We start from the raw sequence: 18153 nt of genomic DNA on the forward strand, positions 1-18153 counted from the left end.
AGAATTTGGGGGTCACCGGAGAAATGAGTGCCTAATTGCTTGTTACAAAAAAAAATGCTCCCTCCACCAAGCGAAAAAAAAAAAAATATACAAATATGACGCCTAGTTTTTCTATGGAGGCAATCCCTCAATTCTCGTTTTTTTTGAGTAACATATTTGCCACTGCTTCTTGGCTGTAATCGCTTCTTGCTGCAAACTGTGGGCAATCGAGCATCTTTTTTTTTTGTTTGTCCTCGTTCCTTCCCAGTACCGCCTTTGCGGATGCGGTCATTTTTTGCACCAGTCCTTTTATGGAAATCACACCCCTCATACACCGAGTTTCACTGACACTGGCACCAAAAATCTGCCGTCGATCCTTTCTGGCCGGTCCGGTTGCACAAGCGAACTTTATGAGGCTGAGGCGATACAGGTCCAGGCGGTCCCGCCGATTTTCATATTTTCGCCAATGAAGTGTCTAGAATGAAGGAAAGAATCTAATAAGACTTGGGACACTAAATGGTGGAAAAAAATCACACTGAGGAGGCCACGGGTTGCAAAGTTACACACACATACTGTGTATCCTTGCAACTGCAGAAAAAGAGTGCGGCTTTAATGTTTGTACCCTCCCACCCCTGCTATCTAGCGACAAAGACGAAAACCTTAAAGGTGTAATAGATTCAAGTAGAGCTTGTCTTGTGACGATAGTGGACCCTGGAAAGTCCACACACCCAGTTCCGGCGACGATTTAGATAAAAAAAGAAGTCAAGGTTCATACTTGACTAGACAAAAGATCTGATAATTTGAAAACTACCCTAGCGATCTACAGATTGATCCACATCTGGCTATCTGGAACAGCAGCGCATGCTTCGCACCGTTTCATCATACATTCAAAGGTGACTAAAATCTTCAACTGATTATTCCGTCCAGTAACACGAAAACACAATGCAGCGACGCCCATTGATCTGCAGCCGAGGATAGCAGGCGAAAGCAATGAATGGGGGATTTGAAACACTTTTTTTCTTCTATCTGCACTTCACGTGGAGACAGATCAAAGTGGTTTGTTCTTGACGACCTTGAGGTCAGCGGAGTGGACCATACTGATCACATTTTACACATATTTGTGTATGACAACATCAGCGGCATTGCTAACAAAGATGTGTGCTTTTTTGTTTTTTAGCCCCTAGCCCGATCCACAAACGAGGTATCCGATTGGAAGGCGTTCTTTCTTGATGGCTGGATCACTCTGCTGCTGCTGTTGTTGTTGTTGTTGTTTTTGTTGTTGTTGTTATGGTCGCTTGACAGCATCTGGTGATCTAATCGATAATTGCATACGAGTTATCTTTAGATTTTTTATTATTTATTATAGACAGAACAATTTGTATAGCTGCCAGGCAGTGACAGTCCTCTCAACATTGTTGACGAGTCCCTAGCTATCTAACTGTTACGTAAGGCGGAAATAGCGACACTGATGTCCTGCGCGGGCGAGAGTTTCTGGGCTGGTTCATTCCTTTGATGCACATGTATCTTGACAACATACCTGCGTTTGCATCAAGAAGAACCGCAACAATCAAGGGCAGCCAGCAACGCCGTTGACTGATATTGTAAAATCTTAGCAATATCAACCCGTGCCTACTATTTACATAAGATCCTCGAAATATTTGGATGGCTGGAGTATTTGCGAGACACGTTTCTCGTTACTAACCCCATCTTAACGACAGAGCGAGGTTATAGGCGTACAGCTGTTTCTACTATGTAATTGGTTGATACCGAAAGGCCACACTTTGTTTTACTTTTAATGCAACGTTGCTCGGCGTGCATTGGCATTTGGTTATTGGATGTGTTTCTGCTTTGTTTTCGTTACTCTTTAGGTAAAATGGGCTCCATGTGATGTCCTTCTTCTGCTCCGTTTGTTGTCATGACGGCAACATCCCTTGTACTCCTCCTTTCAGGCAGTCCGGTTCCTCACTTGCCCAGGCTGTTTTTGCCTTTTTCGTGGAAAAGGACCTTGGTGCTTGATGGTCGAGGCGCATTGCGTTGCGCTTCAGTCAGCAGCAGGCTGCTCCCGTTCTTTTCTTTTACGTTGTACAGAGGAAGCTCTTCCTTGAGCAAGAATGTATAAAGGCAACGTGACGTGTCTTGGTAACCAGACTCGTCCCAATTCCAGTCCTTGGCAGAGAACGGCAGCTACATGGCAGACGATGATTTGCGAGCGCGGAGAAGTTTCCCCATTGCAGGCAACTGCAAACTTAATATTCTTGTGTTTCCTGCAGCGATTATGACCTTTTAATCTGCAACTCAATTCGAAAGAACGCATTCCAGTATAGTTACTCGTAGGTTGTAAAAGTTCAGAGTACCCGATCTTCCAACATCCTTCACAGGCGCCAGTTGGTTTTTCTCAAGAGACATCAATGTGTACAATCGTGGTAGCGCTGGAGGCAAATGACGGCAATCATCCTCATCGATGAGAACTTTAGACTTGTGCGACGTTCTTAGAAAACCGTGATACCTTTTTTGGATACCTTGTCTCACACACTCCGGTTTGCTAGCATGTTCCGCAGAAATTTTTTGCAGATCCCTCTTTCTTAAGGTCCGCCTTGGCAGGCACCCAGTGGTGTGACGCAAGCGGTAAATCTTGGAGAAAACAAGGAACAAGCTTCCCCACTGCCTGCAATGCTAATTGCAATAAATTCTCTGATAATTGACTATGTTTTGTTATAATATTAGCAGCTCTAAGCACTTCCGCACTGCTCAGTTAGTGAACAGAGATGCAGTGCGGCCTCATAGCCAGAGGACTACCGCGCTGCGCTGCCGCAGAAAGAAGAAAACTTTTACCCCAATATTAAGCACGCAACTGAGTCCAAGTATTGACAAGCTATCGGCCAAGTCTTAGGAACTAAGAAACGACATGTGGACACCACAATGGCGAACGACCATATTGGCCGTTTCGTTATAGGAGAAGGGACGATGAGAATAGTTTGACAACGCCAATGATTATTCCGGATGTACTTCAAAGGCTTAATAGATAGGCATCGGAGTTAGCGTAGTAGCGTATTATAAGATTGCTGCGGATATTGATGAGGAGATGATGCATGGTGGGATTAATGGCGTCTGCTGGCGGTTATCTTCATCGATACGAAATCACCATAATCCTTAATTACTGCTACTGTGTAAAACAAGTGTAGTCGAACACGGTAAGTGAGCTCCTGGATGGCACCAGTTGCTTCACGCAGACGACTTCTCGGTTAGGAACACAAGGATCATTGGATGTGGGTGAGGCGACACACGGAGCCAGCAGAGCAATCCATTATCATCACAGTTATATGAAGTTCTGACGATTTCGTCAACAACAAAGCTGCTATTGAATATAGCAAGAAACCAGACGTTGCTTAGGTCGCCCTTGACCACTCTGGGAGTCTCCGTTGTGTCGAGATATACTCGTGTAAGCGTGTTGCTTTTTTTTATACGTGGGATCTTCTGCAACAAGTTCTTTGAGGGATATCCACGTGCCTTCATCTTCGACCAGACTGCCTTGGAGTAGATTGTAGTTATAAGACAGATTGCATTCTCATATGGCCTGTCGGGCCCGAGACAGACCTGGCTGCCCTTTTGGATTGAAGGTCTTTTCCATTATCATGTCGTTTAACTCATCCGGAGTTTTCAGTTACACATGTTGATTAGAGCCAGTAAAGGAAAATATTATTCATTCAAGATTCGCCTTTTCCTTGAACGAGTATAGATATTGTTGTAATTCATGGGGAAGCTCCTAATCGAACTCAATGGGATTGTATCCCTCAATTTCGGCGAGCTCTTGGTCTGTAAATGAACCGACGTAGATATCGTCGTCAAGGTCGTGGATTAGAGAATGGACAGGGCTTCTGGAGATCGTCAGTTAACAGTGGCTTCCTCATATAAGAACCAGAACTTGCTGTTCCAATTGGCAATATATGGCTTGTTTGTACATTTCTGTACTACGACTTTGCCTATGGAAAGCCGTCAAATGCGACTCTCGTTGTTCAGTATTCGCTCAGCACTGACAGAGGTGCTGTGGCGATCATACGCTTGAAGGAGGTCCGAGAGAGAATGACGAAAGCCGCGGGGCACGATGGACTTGTCGATTGTCGTACGAGTATTGGATAGGGGGTTATCCATGGCAAGGTAGTGTGGATATTGGTCCATTTGATCCATTCTAATCTTCAAGAAGCTAAGATAATGCGTCATTGCAGTTCCAAGCTCATAAGAACAGAATAATATCCTCGCTTTCTCTTTGAGGTTAGCGGCTGTGGAAGCCTTAGGCTGCACTTGATCAGACAAGCGGCAGAGATCGTGCCGAACATGGCAGTTGCTTGCGCTCGCATCTTGGGCGCACCACAGCAGGCTAGTTTTATTTTGATCAGATCATACCGCACTTCAGGTTGACATGGAGTGCAATTCCATAAGGAAGATGCAATCGGTCTGAAATCCAGCCGATACCGTATCCTATGCACTACAAGCAATGAAAACCATAATAAGCAATCCAATAGCACCAACCATCGATTCCGACCCCCTGAGAAACTCTCATGAGAAAGCAAGTATGTAGAAACAAAGCAATCATCACTTTTATATTCACAAGGGAAGAAGATTAAAATTACAAGTGATCGGGTGCCAGCCCCGAGTCTTCAACAGAGGATACATTGCTTGAATTGACAACTGTTTCGTCCTCTTCATGTTCAATGTCGAAAAGAAAATGGTAGTGTAGGATCAAATACTTGACAATAGTTTGGTGATGGCCAAGATTTGACATTGTTGTTGCAAACGATGCAGGGCCCGGTGCTGGTTGCAGCAAGGTCGGTCCAAAAACAATCGCCAGATTGGTAGCATACATGTGATTGATAGCCTCAAAGTCTGTGACACTAAATTGTACGTTAGTAAAACACATCCAATCCATATGTGAGGCAAGGTGAACAACTTACATAACAAAGTGTCCGACTAGTCGTTTTAGAAGAATGTAATTGGGTACCGGTAGCTTTTTGAGTGTCTGCTTTATCAAATATACACGCTGATCATGATCCTCCGACGCTAGAATAAGGAAACCATTGTTAATTAGAAAACAACGAAGAAATGCACTAAAGCTGCATTGGGAAAGGCCTGTGATTTTCTTTACCTGAAGCATGGATAAAGTCATCGTAACATTCGTGCGTCAACAAGGACCCGGGTATACTGCGTAGGAATTGTTTCAAAGCGTCGGCTACAACGTTGATGTCAGCCCACTTGGGATCACTAAGGTCCACAGCGTCCATGTTGGTATTGAACTCCTTCTTGAGTTCTTCCACAACAGATCCTGAGCCGGCTATGCGGTAAATGCCAACTTCTTCTAGACCGCGCTTCTCAATTTCTTGAATACATTTTTCAACGATAGGTGGTACCGTTCCATCCCCCATAAGGATAGAAAGCTCCATGCCGTATACCGATTTCCTGTTGCCACTTTGCGTAGTCCTTCGAGTATCCTCTTGCTCTTCGGCGTATTGACTGCGTCTTTGATTGCCGTTACTTGCTTCTTCCGATGCCAAAACGCTTTGCCTCTTGGCTGTTCCCTCTCGGGCTGCATTGCTGATTTGCTGCATCCATTCATGCATATCTTCACGATTCATGCCTTGAAATAGATACTGGCCGCCTTCTTCAGTGACTATCCGAAATACATTTTCTCGCTTCGTGTACGCACTAGCCACTGAAATCGTGGAATGAATGAGATTGATAACAGTCGAAACCTTGGCTGCAGTGAACGTCGAATCAACAGAAAGCATGCTGTGTGGGCGCAATCCTCGTAGAATAAAGTTTAGTCTCGGCAGCTGCGAGTGAGAATGGCTGCGCTGATGTGTCTTCTTCTCTTGTTTTTCCAACAATTTTGCTTGTTCCAACTGGCGCTTTTGCAGTTTATGTTGCTGATCACGACATTCTTTATCGATTCGATTTCGTTCCTTGATACTCCGTTTCAAACGTTCTAGCTGGTCTCCAACCATTTTGTTGAATATCAACGTTGTTGTTGCTCCTCGATGTCCCCGAGTAGCTGATCCTCCCTTGATCGAAAGACCCTTGCTTTCCCGATGAGCTAGATCCTTGAGGTCCTTCCAAGTTAAGGCACTGGTTTGAGGATGCACAACAAACGTAAGACGCTCATCTCGAAGGTTGTCTACTCGTTCTCCTTCTTCCAAGTCCATCTGCGCATTCATGATAAGCTGGAAAAAGTGGAAAACGTAGCGTCGCTTGTCGAAATTGATCATATCTTGTCGATGATTGTACGTGTCAGGAACGGAAGAACATAGTTCTAGCATGCGATCAAAAATCCATCCAACACTAGGCACAAGCGCCATATCGTGCGCATCCTCCGATGGTTCGACTTGACTTAGCAGATTCTCAAGGGTATCCAGTGGAGCTTGACCGTGTCTCTGTGCCACTCTTTGCCAGGCATTCGTGAATAGACGAACTTCGGGACTGATCAGTGCACTGGCGACAGCGTATTCGACAAATCCTGGGACCCTTCGAGGCCTATCTTCCACGTCCCGCAGTTCAGGGAATAGCACCATCTGTTCAGTAACTGCCTTGCTGACAACGACGATCTGTAAAAACTTTTCGATGCATTGACTTCTTGCTTCTACAGATAGTCCCGGTACTGTGATTTCATGTATGGCCCAACTGCGAATGATAAAATGCATGCAATAAAGATACTGGATAGAACTTGGTAGAGCCAAGATTAAATCATCTGCAGAAAAGGCTGTTGGAGATACCATGGAGCGCCGAGCTCCTTCAATGGCGGTGAATATATCTGAAATCACGACATCTTCTGGAGATATATGGTATGATGTTTGCTGTGCCGATGGAGCATCACGGGCTGACGACAAGGCCGAGGATAGGGAAGGAATATGCGATGCATTGCGCGAAGGTAACCAAGCGTACAGGTCTGTCGATTGAGCTTCAAAAACATCGAATGTCTGGATCCAGTCTTGAAGGGTCACCGATGCAAACAGCGTGCGCGCACATCTATCGGCTTGTCGCAAAAGCGTCCTAGCAGAGTATTGCGATATTCTGGCGACTCCGTACGGTGGGCTATGCGCTAACGAGAACGCCGCTGAATCCTCTCCATTGGTCTGTAGGATAGCTGCTTTGAATGGCTGCTGATATCCGGCAATCAAAAGCTGATAAAATTCATCCACCTTGCGACTACATTCAGTCTCGTATTTAATGGCCTTGAAATCATAGCATGGCGATAGGAGTTTCTGGATAAAAAGTATTCGCAATTCTTGGAGCCGTCTCGAGGTTGCGTCGCCTAATTGCTGTACTTCTTTGCTATCTATTTCTAAATCACAGTTTTGTCGCTGGCTGTTCAATTCTCGTTGCCATTCCTCCAACGAAATTTGAGCATCGTGTAAGAACCGCGCAACGTGCTCCAGTATCTGTATCTCATCCACAAAGTCGTATGTATGCTCTTCTACCCAGTATATCATGAGATTTAACACCTTGAGCTGCGTTGATGCTACTTTTTTCCAATCAATCTGCTCGTTCTGTTCAGGTTTTCCAAAGACAGATTCCAACGTGCTTGTACGCTGTTGCTGTGCTTTTGCAGACTCGAATGCGCCTGTGAATTTGCCACGGAGGAGCTCCAGTAGCTGTGGGCATGAGCAGAAACTTCGATATGTCACAAAGAAAGCGCTCTCGAACTCCTCCTCATCGATCGTCAGATATTGCTTTTGAGCACGATTCTCGCTACTCAACAAAAGATGCCATTGTTCTCGCATATCTTGATTGTACACAGAAACACCGTCAACGAGTACGTCTACCAGCTTTTCCAAGGTACCGGCTTTGACGTTAACGAGAACAGGCATTGACTTGTTACTTTCGCTATCTTCAGGCACTCGCAAGGTATCGCTAGTACTAATGGTCCCAGATCTTGAACGGATACCGGAGCTGCCCTTGTCTGCCAGAGCCAAGAAGCCGCTCGAAACACTCGGGTGCACAGATTTGGTAGTAACGGAATCATCAGACTGGAGAAGTGTCGACGCCTTGAGCACCAGAGCACCATCCTGAACAACCAAAAACCATGCCTTGTCTCTTTGGTGAGCAGCATCTAACAACGCCTTTGCAGTTACTGAGCCCTGTCGATGAGAAGCAAGAGATGCGAGCCAGGTTTTGCTGTGCACGGTATCAAGGTAACCTTTAGGATACGATGCATTAGAGTTATGTATAGCTTCCGAGCTCGTTACAGCAGCTCCTCCAGGTGGGAAACTATATGTCCTGCGTCGAAACATCTTGCGACTTGTCACTCGTGGTGAACGTGTCTGCGTCGTCTTTGTAATCGATGAACTGTGATCGTCTACCGACTTGAAGCTCGACTTTTTCGAAAGATCATGCGGCATGTCCTGTTGGAAAAGATGGTAACCTTCCAAAACATCCGGGAATTTGAGTATCGATGACGATGGAGGTGTAACGTTCGTGTCATGCAAAGTCCCCAAGCGACGATGACGGTCAAAACTCTGCCCAAGCACGCGAGGTTCACAAAGCAAAGAGCATTCTTGCAAATATTTGAAATCATGTGGCAAAGATATTATTTCTGTGACCGACCGTTCAAAGAACGCCTGCAAAGGGCCGACTACTGTGTAAGAGACGTTCGCCAAATCAACTTTACCGTAACGTTCCTTGCATTTCTCCAGCCCGCCTTGCACGGCACGGTATATACCGTAGAATTTTCGAAAGTATATAGCATCCCCGTTACAGGTCTGAGGAACATGTTTCCGTAAGCGATCAACAGTTTGCCTAATCGTACCAAAAAAGGGAAGCGATTTGAAGACTTGGTCGTCTCGAAACATTACGCGGGCAAACTTTTCGCAGATCAATTCCTTCTCCCAACCATCCATCCAGACGTCTTGCGGAAAAAAGCCATAGCTAGATAAGAGTTTAACCCATTCTCCCGCGACTTGTGTCACGAGATCACGGTCAACTCCCTTCCAGGATTCTTTAAGACGGATAATGCCAAGCGAGCAGAGCCCGTTCGCAACAGCACACCATCCGGTCATGTCACCGAGATCGAGCAGGTGCTTGCCGACTTGAATCCAGTGTTCAATAAGTCGCGTTCTTGACAGTATTCCCTTGACACTGTTCGCGTTGGCAATATCTTGTTGCTGCGAATGCACTAGTATATGGTGTCGTATCATTCTCGAAATGAAATGCGGTGCAGCCGTCGTAAATACAAGTGAATTGAGCATCTGAGGCGGCAGCTGTGGCTTCGGAACGTATGAAAGCAAACTCATCAAGTCCTTTGAATGATTTCGATGCATAGCAAGATGGAAGAGATATATCTGCTCTGCAAACTGTCGAGGATCCAACCTTAAAAATAAGCCTGGTGCCATTCCAGACGCAAGTACATTTGATAGATCAATCTTTTGATATTTAGCGTCAGCCGATTTGATATGCTGCACCACGGTACAACCTTCCCATGTTGCTACATTGTCGCTTTTCGTCAATTCGCCAACTGCTCCGTTTTTCTCGACCGTTTGGATCACCAGTTCCTTTGTTGCCCGTGCTTCGGATGCCATTTCGTTTGTTGCTATTAGTTCGTCCAGTATTTCCATCATTTTAGTTGCCACATCACCGACGACATCCTGGGCAAAATGTTCGCACCAGGTTGTAAATATCTGAACGAGTCGCGTATGCACGACATTAACTTTGATGTATCGTTTAAATATCTCCAAAACTTGCGAGCTCGTGGTGAACATGAAATATGTTAGGAGAAACGCGCGAAGGTATTCATCGCTGTGCTTGTCGGCAGTTTGGTACAACAGCTCATGCACCAGAGCTTCGATGGACCCGGCCTGCACTTTCCCGTCGCGCACTTCCAAATCAGGATGTCCGTGCGCACCGTCGTACAGCCTCGTCCGACGATCAATGCTGGATTTTTGTGCTTCCTTGAAAGCATCAACCCACTCTGTCGTGATCTCCGTGGACGAAGATTCAAAAGTGCGCTGCTGCCGCTCGTGTGTGAGTTTGATGATAAGGGGATCATCTTGCTCCATCTTGAGTTGGTGTAAGCGTACTCTGCAATCCACACGCCATTGTTCCTGAGTCTGCGTTGTGATACCAATGACAAGATCATTCTTGAAGATCAACAAACACACAGTTTGATCTGCCTCTGTAAAAGTCGCGCCGAAAATATAATCTACTGGTAATGACGGGTCCTTGAATATTTCCTCGACATTTTGTATCCTCCGCTGAGCACTTGCGATACTGCTGGCTGATGGAGATAAAGAGAATGACTGAAGCGGTGAATCCTGGGATACTTTGTATAAATATAGTTTGTGGCCGCGTAAGACTACGCGATATAGTTTCCAGCTTCGATCCCGCTTTGATGCTTTGTGGAATGCTTTGAAATCGGCCTTTTTGTAAAGTAGGCCTTCTTTGGTGACGGCCATACTGCTACGTCGTCGCAAGCTGGTGACTTGAGACACGGAGACCGGTCGTTGGGTCGAATCAGAGGAGCTGAATGTGGTCCGTGAGATTGATGAATGCGTCATGTCCATCGATCGGCTGTCATGTCGATGAGCTGCACCGCCGCTGTTGTCGGTGTAGCCGTGAGAAGAAGAAGAAGAAGAAGAAGAAGAAGAAGAAGAAGAAGAAGCAGCGCTGCCACTGTGAAATAATCGACTTCGTAGATACGAGAATGCGCCGCTGCGTGCCGAATCCTCATGTCCATGTCGGTCGGCCGTTTTCGACGACTTTTTCGATTTCATGACCGTTGCATATGGGTGATTATCAGCAGGGAAGAAAAGAAAGGGAAGAAGAAAAAATTCGACTCCCAAATTGGGAAATTTGGGAAAGAAGGAGAACAATTCTCCCTGAAATTGGTTTTTCCTTTCTTCCGTTGCTTCATTCTCTCTTTGGTTGCTAACGTTATGAAAACTTTGAATAGGTAGACATTGTCTCCAATGATGAATCAGACTATCAGATGTCCTTATGGCAGTTAGAGAACGCGTCTTTTAAACTATTGGTTGATAGCTCTGTCAGGGAAACGCCAATTTTCATGACATATTCTCACGGAAAAACGAAAGGTGTGTAAACAATAGTATGCCAGGTTATTCAAAAGGAAAAGTGAATAAATATTCTCACTCTGCATGGTTGAAAAGGAAGCTGACACTCTCGCCATTGTGCTGTGGATTAAAAATCCAAGTTAATCAATCTGCGTCGTACAATACAGTGACAGGTTGCGCTTACCGTTCGTCTAATAGCTTCAGCGAGAGTCGAGGAAATATCGATGATACACAGCTTGCTGCATTGCTCGATCTTTTCTTTGGGGATCGGGAAGGTGTTTGTGACGACGAGCTAAAAATAAAGCCGATAAGCATCGTTTGACAAGCAAAGAGTGCAATCGGCATTGTTTTACCCTGTACACGCTCTCACAGTTTTCAATTTGCTGGACTGCATCGCCACTCAGTACACCGTGTGTAGCAATGATGTACACCTTCTCTGCGCCGCATTTCTTGACGAGATGCTCGGCGGCATCCAAGAAAGTTCTGCAGTTATCAACCATATCATCCTACAATAAACGCGAATGACTACTTGCTCCATTTTAGAAAACCATGCTGCAGAACTTACCGTCAGGAAGACTGGTTTGTTCTTGACATCTCCAACCAATGTAATAGTGCTTTCCTCTCCTTCATGGTTGGCAACGACCGAAACAGCTGTGTTCATTACATCTCCATTGACGCCAGCTTCGTTCAACGATGAAATAGAAGCCATCATCAAATCGTCGCTAGCTGTGGAACCTTCTCCGTTTACGACTGATTCTTCGTCTTCCTCGGATAGGCGAACGGTACCGTTCATTTTTGGCATGCCACTATATGGGCGGTTGTGACCCTGAGGACCAGCACGTGCACGATCCTTGTGGATAAGAGCGAAATCTAAACGCAATGCGTCTGCCAAAGACGTCACTCTGCATCGCACCAGAGGTCAGTCATTGCCACATTATGCTTAATCTAGCGCATCTTCTTTCTCACCGTTTGGCTCCTCCAGCGTTTTTGCTTACAACAACAGCCTGTTGCCAGTTGGGCACATTTTGAGTAATCCATTTTGCAATGCTGGGTTCAGCGTATAAATTATCAACAGGTCGCTGGAAGAAGCCTTGCATTTGCGATGCATGCAAATCCATTGTCTAAGACACAAGTAGAGATTTGTTTACTCGCGGAAGATTTAGCATATTGCGTGCGTAAATCCTTACAATGATGTGATCCACGCCTGCGACGGCAAGCATATTTGCAACCACTACCCAAGCTTCGTTAAGCGGAGAGAAAAATGGAAGCGAACTAGCGAAAATTCAACTTTGCTTACTCACACTTTGCAGTGATACACGTTCTTCCTTTCCGTTTGCTCTGTTTGCAGTATGGGAAATACGGTAGCACAGCTGTAACTCGCTTGGCGGACCCGATTCGAGCTGCTTGAATCATTATGCAAAGTTCAATGATATTGTCATTCATTTCATTGGAGCCGGACTGGATGATAAATACGTCCTCGCCTCGGACAGAAACGCCTTATTTTCCTCACTGTCAGTAAAAAAGTGGCAGAAAGAGACAAGGAGCTTGGCAGCAGAGGCTAAACGGGTAATGTACGGTACCGATTTCAACGCTTGTTTCTTTGTTACTGAATTTCTTAAGGGTGGCATCGGCAAGTGGAGTACCCAATCGTTTGCTCACGAGGTTTGCCAGCTCTGGGTGCGAGGAACCAGCGAGGATCTTGGTGTTGCGAAGCATGTGGAGAAAAAAGTTGGTGGAGAGAAGTGAAGCCACCATACCAGCGCCCGCTCGCTTTTCTTTGCGGCCTTGTGTCACAAGGACACAGCGCCCCCGGATTGTTGATTTGCAGACATCCACTTACTGCACTCGAAAAATGCTATGCTAAAACTATAAATAAGGACTGAATACCCGTAGAGCTATATTCGATGTACTGCTATTATAGTGTCAAAAACAGCACTATAGATGTGTCATCTAGCGCAAAAAAGATCATTGCTAATATACATAGGTAAATCTTCTTGTGGAGATAGGTTATCATAGATTCATAAATGACAATGATAACAGATTTCAAAAAATTTTTTTAATTTATGTGAAGATTGGTTGCCACGAAGCAAGTTATTGTAGAAAACTTCTCCCTAATTCAAAGAAATCATACTACATGTAATTAGCTATGTAGTGTGTATACTCTAGACTACCTAGCCACGAGAAAGCCACTTTCTTTTGAAGATGTTCCAGAGATGCGTAGAGGCCATTGGCTTGCTTGATATGTCTAAAATCAGTAAAGAAAGATTGAACTACAAGATATCGTCAATCCATAGCATCATAGATACCACTATTTATCAGCCTAAAACGAAAGATATGAACAGGTAGGGAATTCAATTCATCGATTTTAAGCGAATAAGAGCATCATTCAATCCATTGTTGCCGTACGAACTTTTTACAAAAGGATTTGCAACTTGGCTCCAAAGTAGCAATTGTCCACCTGGAAAATATGTATAGTTTTGAAGATCGGCCCAAAGATGCGTCACCGCCATTGGTTGGTCGGAAGAAAAGTTTTCAATTTAGTCACTGCCGGGGTGGGTTGTTGGGCGAAAATGGCTTCTTCGAAAACTCGCCGTATCGCAAAGGTTGACAATGTCGCTTTTATCCAACCAAGGTCTCACCGTCGTTCTTGGCGCCCAATGGGGTGACGAGGGCAAAGGCAAACTGTCCGACATTCTCTGTGGAGAAGCTGATGTTTGCGCTCGATGCCAGGCATGTATAAAGTACCTGATTGTAAATCGAGAAACAAGACTTGCTGAAACGTTAGAATAGGGTGGTAACAATGCAGGTCACACCATCGTCGTTAACGATGTCAAGTACGACTTTCACATTTTGCCTTCTGGTTTGTTGACGATCCACTCGAGTCGGACGCCGACGTGTTAATTTTTTTTTTTTGACAGGTCTCATCAACCCTTCGTGCATTGCCTTAATTGGTGCTGGTGTCGTCGTGCACCTACCATCGTTCTTTGAAGAACTTGAAAAGCTCGAATCCAAGGGCCTCAACTGCGATGGCCGTCTTTTCATCTCTGATCGTGCTCATCTTGTCTTTGACTTGCATCAAATCATTGACGGTCTCCGCGAGGTTGAACTCGGTCGTGGTAGCATCGGTACTACAAAGAAGGGCATTGGTCCGACTTACTCTTCCAAGGCTTCCCGCTCTGGTCTCCGCGTGCATCACTTGTACAACTTTGAAGATTTTGCTGCCAAGTTCCGCACAATGGTCGAAAACAAGTACAAGCGATACGGCGACTTCGAATACGATGTCGAAGCTGAATTGGAACGCTACCGTGCCTTGGCTGAACGTTTGCGCCCCCACGTTGTTGACAGTGTCGCTTACTTGCACAAACAAATCCAGCTCGGCAAGAAGGTTCTCGTCGAAGGTGCAAACGCCCTCATGTTGGATATCGACTTTGGTACCTATCCTTATGTAACTTCCTCTAACACTGCCGTTGGTGGCGTCTGCACCGGTCTTGGTGTGCCGCCTACCAGCATTAAGAAGATCATTGGTGTCGTCAAGGCATATACTACCCGCGTCGGTGGCGGTCCGTTCCCTACCGAGCAGCTCAATGTAAGTTGGATAGCTGTTTTAAAAATACCCCTGAAAGGCTGACAATCGTGTTTGATCAGGAAACTGGCGAGTATCTCCAGCGTGTTGGTTTCGAGTTCGGAGTCACTACCGGACGAAAGCGAAGATGCGGCTGGCTCGATTTGGTTGTTGTCAAGTATTCCTGCATGATCAATGGCTACACTAGTCTTAACATCACCAAGCTCGATATCTTGGACCAATTGCCTGTCATCAAGGTTGCCACAGCCTACTTGGTCGATGGCAAGCCTCTCGAAACCTTCCCTGCTGACTTGTCTGTCTTGGACAAGGCAGAGGTCCAATACGTAGAAGTACCCGGCTGGCAAACCGACATCTCTCGCTGCAAAACCTGGGAAGAACTTCCGGAAAACGCAAGAAAATACATCGAGCTCATTGAACGTGAAAGCGGTGTTCCAGGTAAGGCATCTGACGATCAATTCGAGCATAGATAACTTTTACTCATTTTTTTTTCGCTCTTACAGTCGAATGGATTGGCGTTGGTGCTAGCCGCGATGCTATGATTAGAAAACCCGTTTCTCAATAGATGAGAACCGGTATTTCTGACAGCTGTTCAAAGTTCAAAAATGCATATAAATTGATAATTAGTATTATATTTACTTTGATGGCGAGTGTATATATTTTCTATTTCTTTCCAGAGAGTAATCCGGCCTGCCGTAACTCTTTATTGACAAACGCTTGCAGTTGGAGTCGGCGTTTTTGCCTTGGAGCTCGCGTCCTGTCGCCGACATTTGTTCGCTGTTTAGCGTCGACGGCGTCAGATGCAGCAATCGATGGCGAACTTGTAACAGTGTTTTCCCACGTGGCAGCAGCTTTTCGCCACGCGTCGCGGGCGCTATTTGCATTATTAGTAGTGTCAAAACTTGTAAATTGAGGTTGCAAAATTGTATTAGTAGGAGCATCTTGCCAGGAAGCGGCCGCTTTCCAAGAATCGTCAGAATCGTTCGATAATTGTATCGTCGAACGACTCTGCTGCTTGGTATCCCACGACACTGCAGCTGCTGCTCGCCAAGAGTTGTCAGCATCTTCTGATAATTTGGAAGTACTGTCGCTGATATTCCACGATCGAGTGTTTGCCGCTTTCCAGGAATTATCAGTGTTAGTAATAGTAGGTGTTACCAACGTTGAGCCGTTTGTTTGTGGAGCTGCATTCCACGAAGCTGTTGGCCAGGAATCAGTTGATATCTGCATAGCAGTAGCATTACTATACTGCGATTGAGTGTTGTTCCACGATGCGGCTGCCGCCTTCCACGATTCATCATCAATATTAGTCGATGGACTTGTCATCAATGTCTGCGACGTTGTAGTGCGACCATTAGATTTGCCACCCAAGGTATCGATTGCGCTGCTGTCGCTAGATATTGGTGTTGCTTCTTCGGCCACCGGAGCAGACATATCCCAGGACGCAGCAGCCTTCCAAGAGTCATCGTTGTCATCGGACACCTGTGCCGAAATTCTGGGTGCCGGTTGGTCGGATTTTTGAGCAGACTCTTGAGGCAATATAGGAATAGATGATTCCTTAAAAGCTGATGATGATGATAGTGAGGATGTCGATGCATTAAAGTTATTCGTGGCTTTTGACGCTTCCAAGGCAAACGCCCTCCATCGATCCGTTGTATCTGGAACAGGTTCTGGCTGCTTAGGAATTTCAGCCGCGGCGTTAGAAGTGGAAGTAGTAGCAGTAATAAAATCAGTAGCATCCTCGGTCGTCAATTGTTGAAAGTCGTCAGTGGTAATAGGTTGATCTGCGACGATGGCATCGTGCATCTCCTCCAATTCAGATGTCTCTATTTCTTGCTGAATTTCCTGAGAATGACCTTCTTCTCCCTTTCTACCTTCTTCTCGTTCCAATTCCTCGGATTGATTAACATCTATGCTATGTAATGGCTCATTCTGAGCTTCTTGAAGTGGTCCTCCACTGATATCTCGCGACATTTCATGTAAAGATGGGGTCAAGCTCTGTTTCTGATGTTGTTGCGCGAAAGCTTGCCATGCATCGGCTCGATCTGGGACTGGAGGCGGCGTTGGAGGTCGCACAGGAGCGCTGGCTGGTACTGATACCTCTGATGGCACAAGCTGTTCGTTCAATTCGGCTTGAGCAAAGATTTTTGGAACATCTTGATATCTCTGCTCATTTTCCTCCTGTTCTTTTTCTTCTTTTTCTACTACTACCTTTGCAGTCGCGGATGCAGTCTTAGGTTGGTTGTCTCCCATTTCCGTCGGAGGAGGCGATGTAGACTGTTCTGGAGCAAGATCCTCGCTTATAGCTGATTCATGCTCTTTCAGTGATAGTTGCTCGATTTGCTGCGCTGCCTTTTCAATCGATGTACCTATGGTATCGGCAAGCGCTGGAGTTGTCATGGTTTCCTCGCGCGTTGTATAATGATTTGAAACAACTGCCTCAACCATTTTCCCGTTCATTCGAGTATCCTTTACTGATTCTAATGGTTTGTCACCGTCAGTGGTATCAGGTCGCGTGTCCTCAGGTGATGGTGCAGGTGGTGATTGGCCAGCTGTGCGACGTAGAAATTCACGCTTCGCCTCCTCTTGCTGTATAGCATATTCCTTTTGCAAAACCTCGGCATAACTATGCCATTGCTTTACATTTTCATTGTTCTCTCGTGCGCGATCCTCTCGTCCTGGGAACGGAGTGCTGCGTCTCCAAGAGTCTAGCTCATTGATATCCGCAGACCGTCGCTGATTATGTTTCTCTGATCGCGCTGGTTGTTTCGGTTGCTGCACGTTCTCGAGAAATATATTCCCTGTTGGTCCTTTGCTTCCTCTTGATAGCCTGACAATCTCGAGGATACTTAGAGGACGCGCTTCAGGCTCAGGTTGCGGTTCCTCTTTCTTTGGTGGTTGTTCGACTGGTTCTGGCTTTCTAGACGACGGCTCCGGTTTCGTCGTCGTGGAAGCCGCCAGTTTGGTATCCACGGCAACTGATTTCGTCTGCGCGCGAGTTTCCTCGCGATCGTCATCCTCTTCATCCATCAAGTCAGCCCATGATTCCTCTTGATGACAATAGAAGGAGCTGAGGTCCATGGTGTGCGAGATCCAAGAGAAATACAGACTGGGGGTGGAGAAGGGTATAGAAAAGGAAGCTGGCTAACTCCTCCCACCAGTCGGACGCAACGTGCACTCTCTTTCAGGAAATGACACTTTATGTCACTATTCATATATTCATCCATAAGAAATGTTTGACCATCGATGGGTATAAACTATGTGGCTTTATTCAGCATATTCTACCTCCAGTCCATTCAGTTATAATAATGCGGCCAAGTCTACACCCGCTCTATGCAACTGCTATCCGCAGAAATACGTTTGACTTCTCTAATAGTCACGAGGCATCCACATGCTTCTGAAAGCTGCATGCAAGTGAGGAATTGTGTCAGAATATATTCAGCAAGGGACACTTCGATATTATTTTCCTTTAACAAGTAACGATAGCTCAGACGTATTAGTAAACACATCCTCCATAGAAAATGCAGTTCAAAGTATGCGATT

The 18153-nt window shown here is 45.7% G+C and overlaps 5 protein-coding genes across 5 annotated transcripts; 1 reads left to right on the forward strand and 4 right to left on the reverse strand.

Moving 5' to 3' along the window:
- Positions 1 to 3201: 3201 nt before the first annotated feature.
- VTP01DRAFT_7010 (uncharacterized protein) lies at positions 3202 to 3492 on the reverse strand (the record flags this gene model as incomplete). The annotated part of the gene is made up of 1 exon (XM_069385976.1): positions 3202 to 3492. The coding sequence occupies one exon, from the start codon at positions 3490 to 3492 to the stop codon at positions 3202 to 3204; it is 291 nt and encodes a 96-aa protein (XP_069243383.1).
- A 1111-nt stretch (positions 3493 to 4603) lies between these two features.
- VTP01DRAFT_7011 (uncharacterized protein) lies at positions 4604 to 10733 on the reverse strand (the record flags this gene model as incomplete). Its single annotated transcript, XM_069385977.1, has 3 exons — positions 4604 to 4868; positions 4929 to 5034; positions 5120 to 10733. 3 exons carry the CDS (start codon positions 10731 to 10733, stop codon positions 4604 to 4606), a joined length of 5985 nt encoding a protein of 1994 aa, XP_069243384.1.
- Positions 10734 to 11105: 372 nt separating this feature from the next.
- VTP01DRAFT_7012 (uncharacterized protein) lies at positions 11106 to 12746 on the reverse strand (the record flags this gene model as incomplete). Its single annotated transcript, XM_069385978.1, has 8 exons — positions 11106 to 11150; positions 11215 to 11322; positions 11384 to 11536; positions 11596 to 11932; positions 11997 to 12151; positions 12218 to 12261; positions 12332 to 12526; positions 12611 to 12746. 8 exons carry the CDS (start codon positions 12744 to 12746, stop codon positions 11106 to 11108), a joined length of 1173 nt encoding a protein of 390 aa, XP_069243385.1.
- An 894-nt stretch (positions 12747 to 13640) lies between these two features.
- On the forward strand, positions 13641 to 15175 carry VTP01DRAFT_7013 (uncharacterized protein; the record flags this gene model as incomplete). Its single annotated transcript, XM_069385979.1, has 5 exons — positions 13641 to 13760; positions 13821 to 13890; positions 13949 to 14616; positions 14676 to 15048; positions 15114 to 15175. 5 exons carry the CDS (start codon positions 13641 to 13643, stop codon positions 15173 to 15175), a joined length of 1293 nt encoding a protein of 430 aa, XP_069243386.1.
- Positions 15176 to 15273: 98 nt separating this feature from the next.
- VTP01DRAFT_7014 (uncharacterized protein) lies at positions 15274 to 17691 on the reverse strand (the record flags this gene model as incomplete). Its single annotated transcript, XM_069385980.1, has 1 exon — positions 15274 to 17691. The coding sequence occupies one exon, from the start codon at positions 17689 to 17691 to the stop codon at positions 15274 to 15276; it is 2418 nt and encodes an 805-aa protein (XP_069243387.1).
- Between the last annotated feature and the right edge of the window lie 462 nt (positions 17692 to 18153).

The sequence above is a fragment of the Rhizomucor pusillus genome (genome assembly GCF_041956525.1).
Source record: "Rhizomucor pusillus strain CBS 183.67 unplaced genomic scaffold VTP01scaffold_3, whole genome shotgun sequence".
NCBI lineage: Eukaryota > Fungi > Mucoromycota > Mucoromycetes > Mucorales > Lichtheimiaceae > Rhizomucor > Rhizomucor pusillus.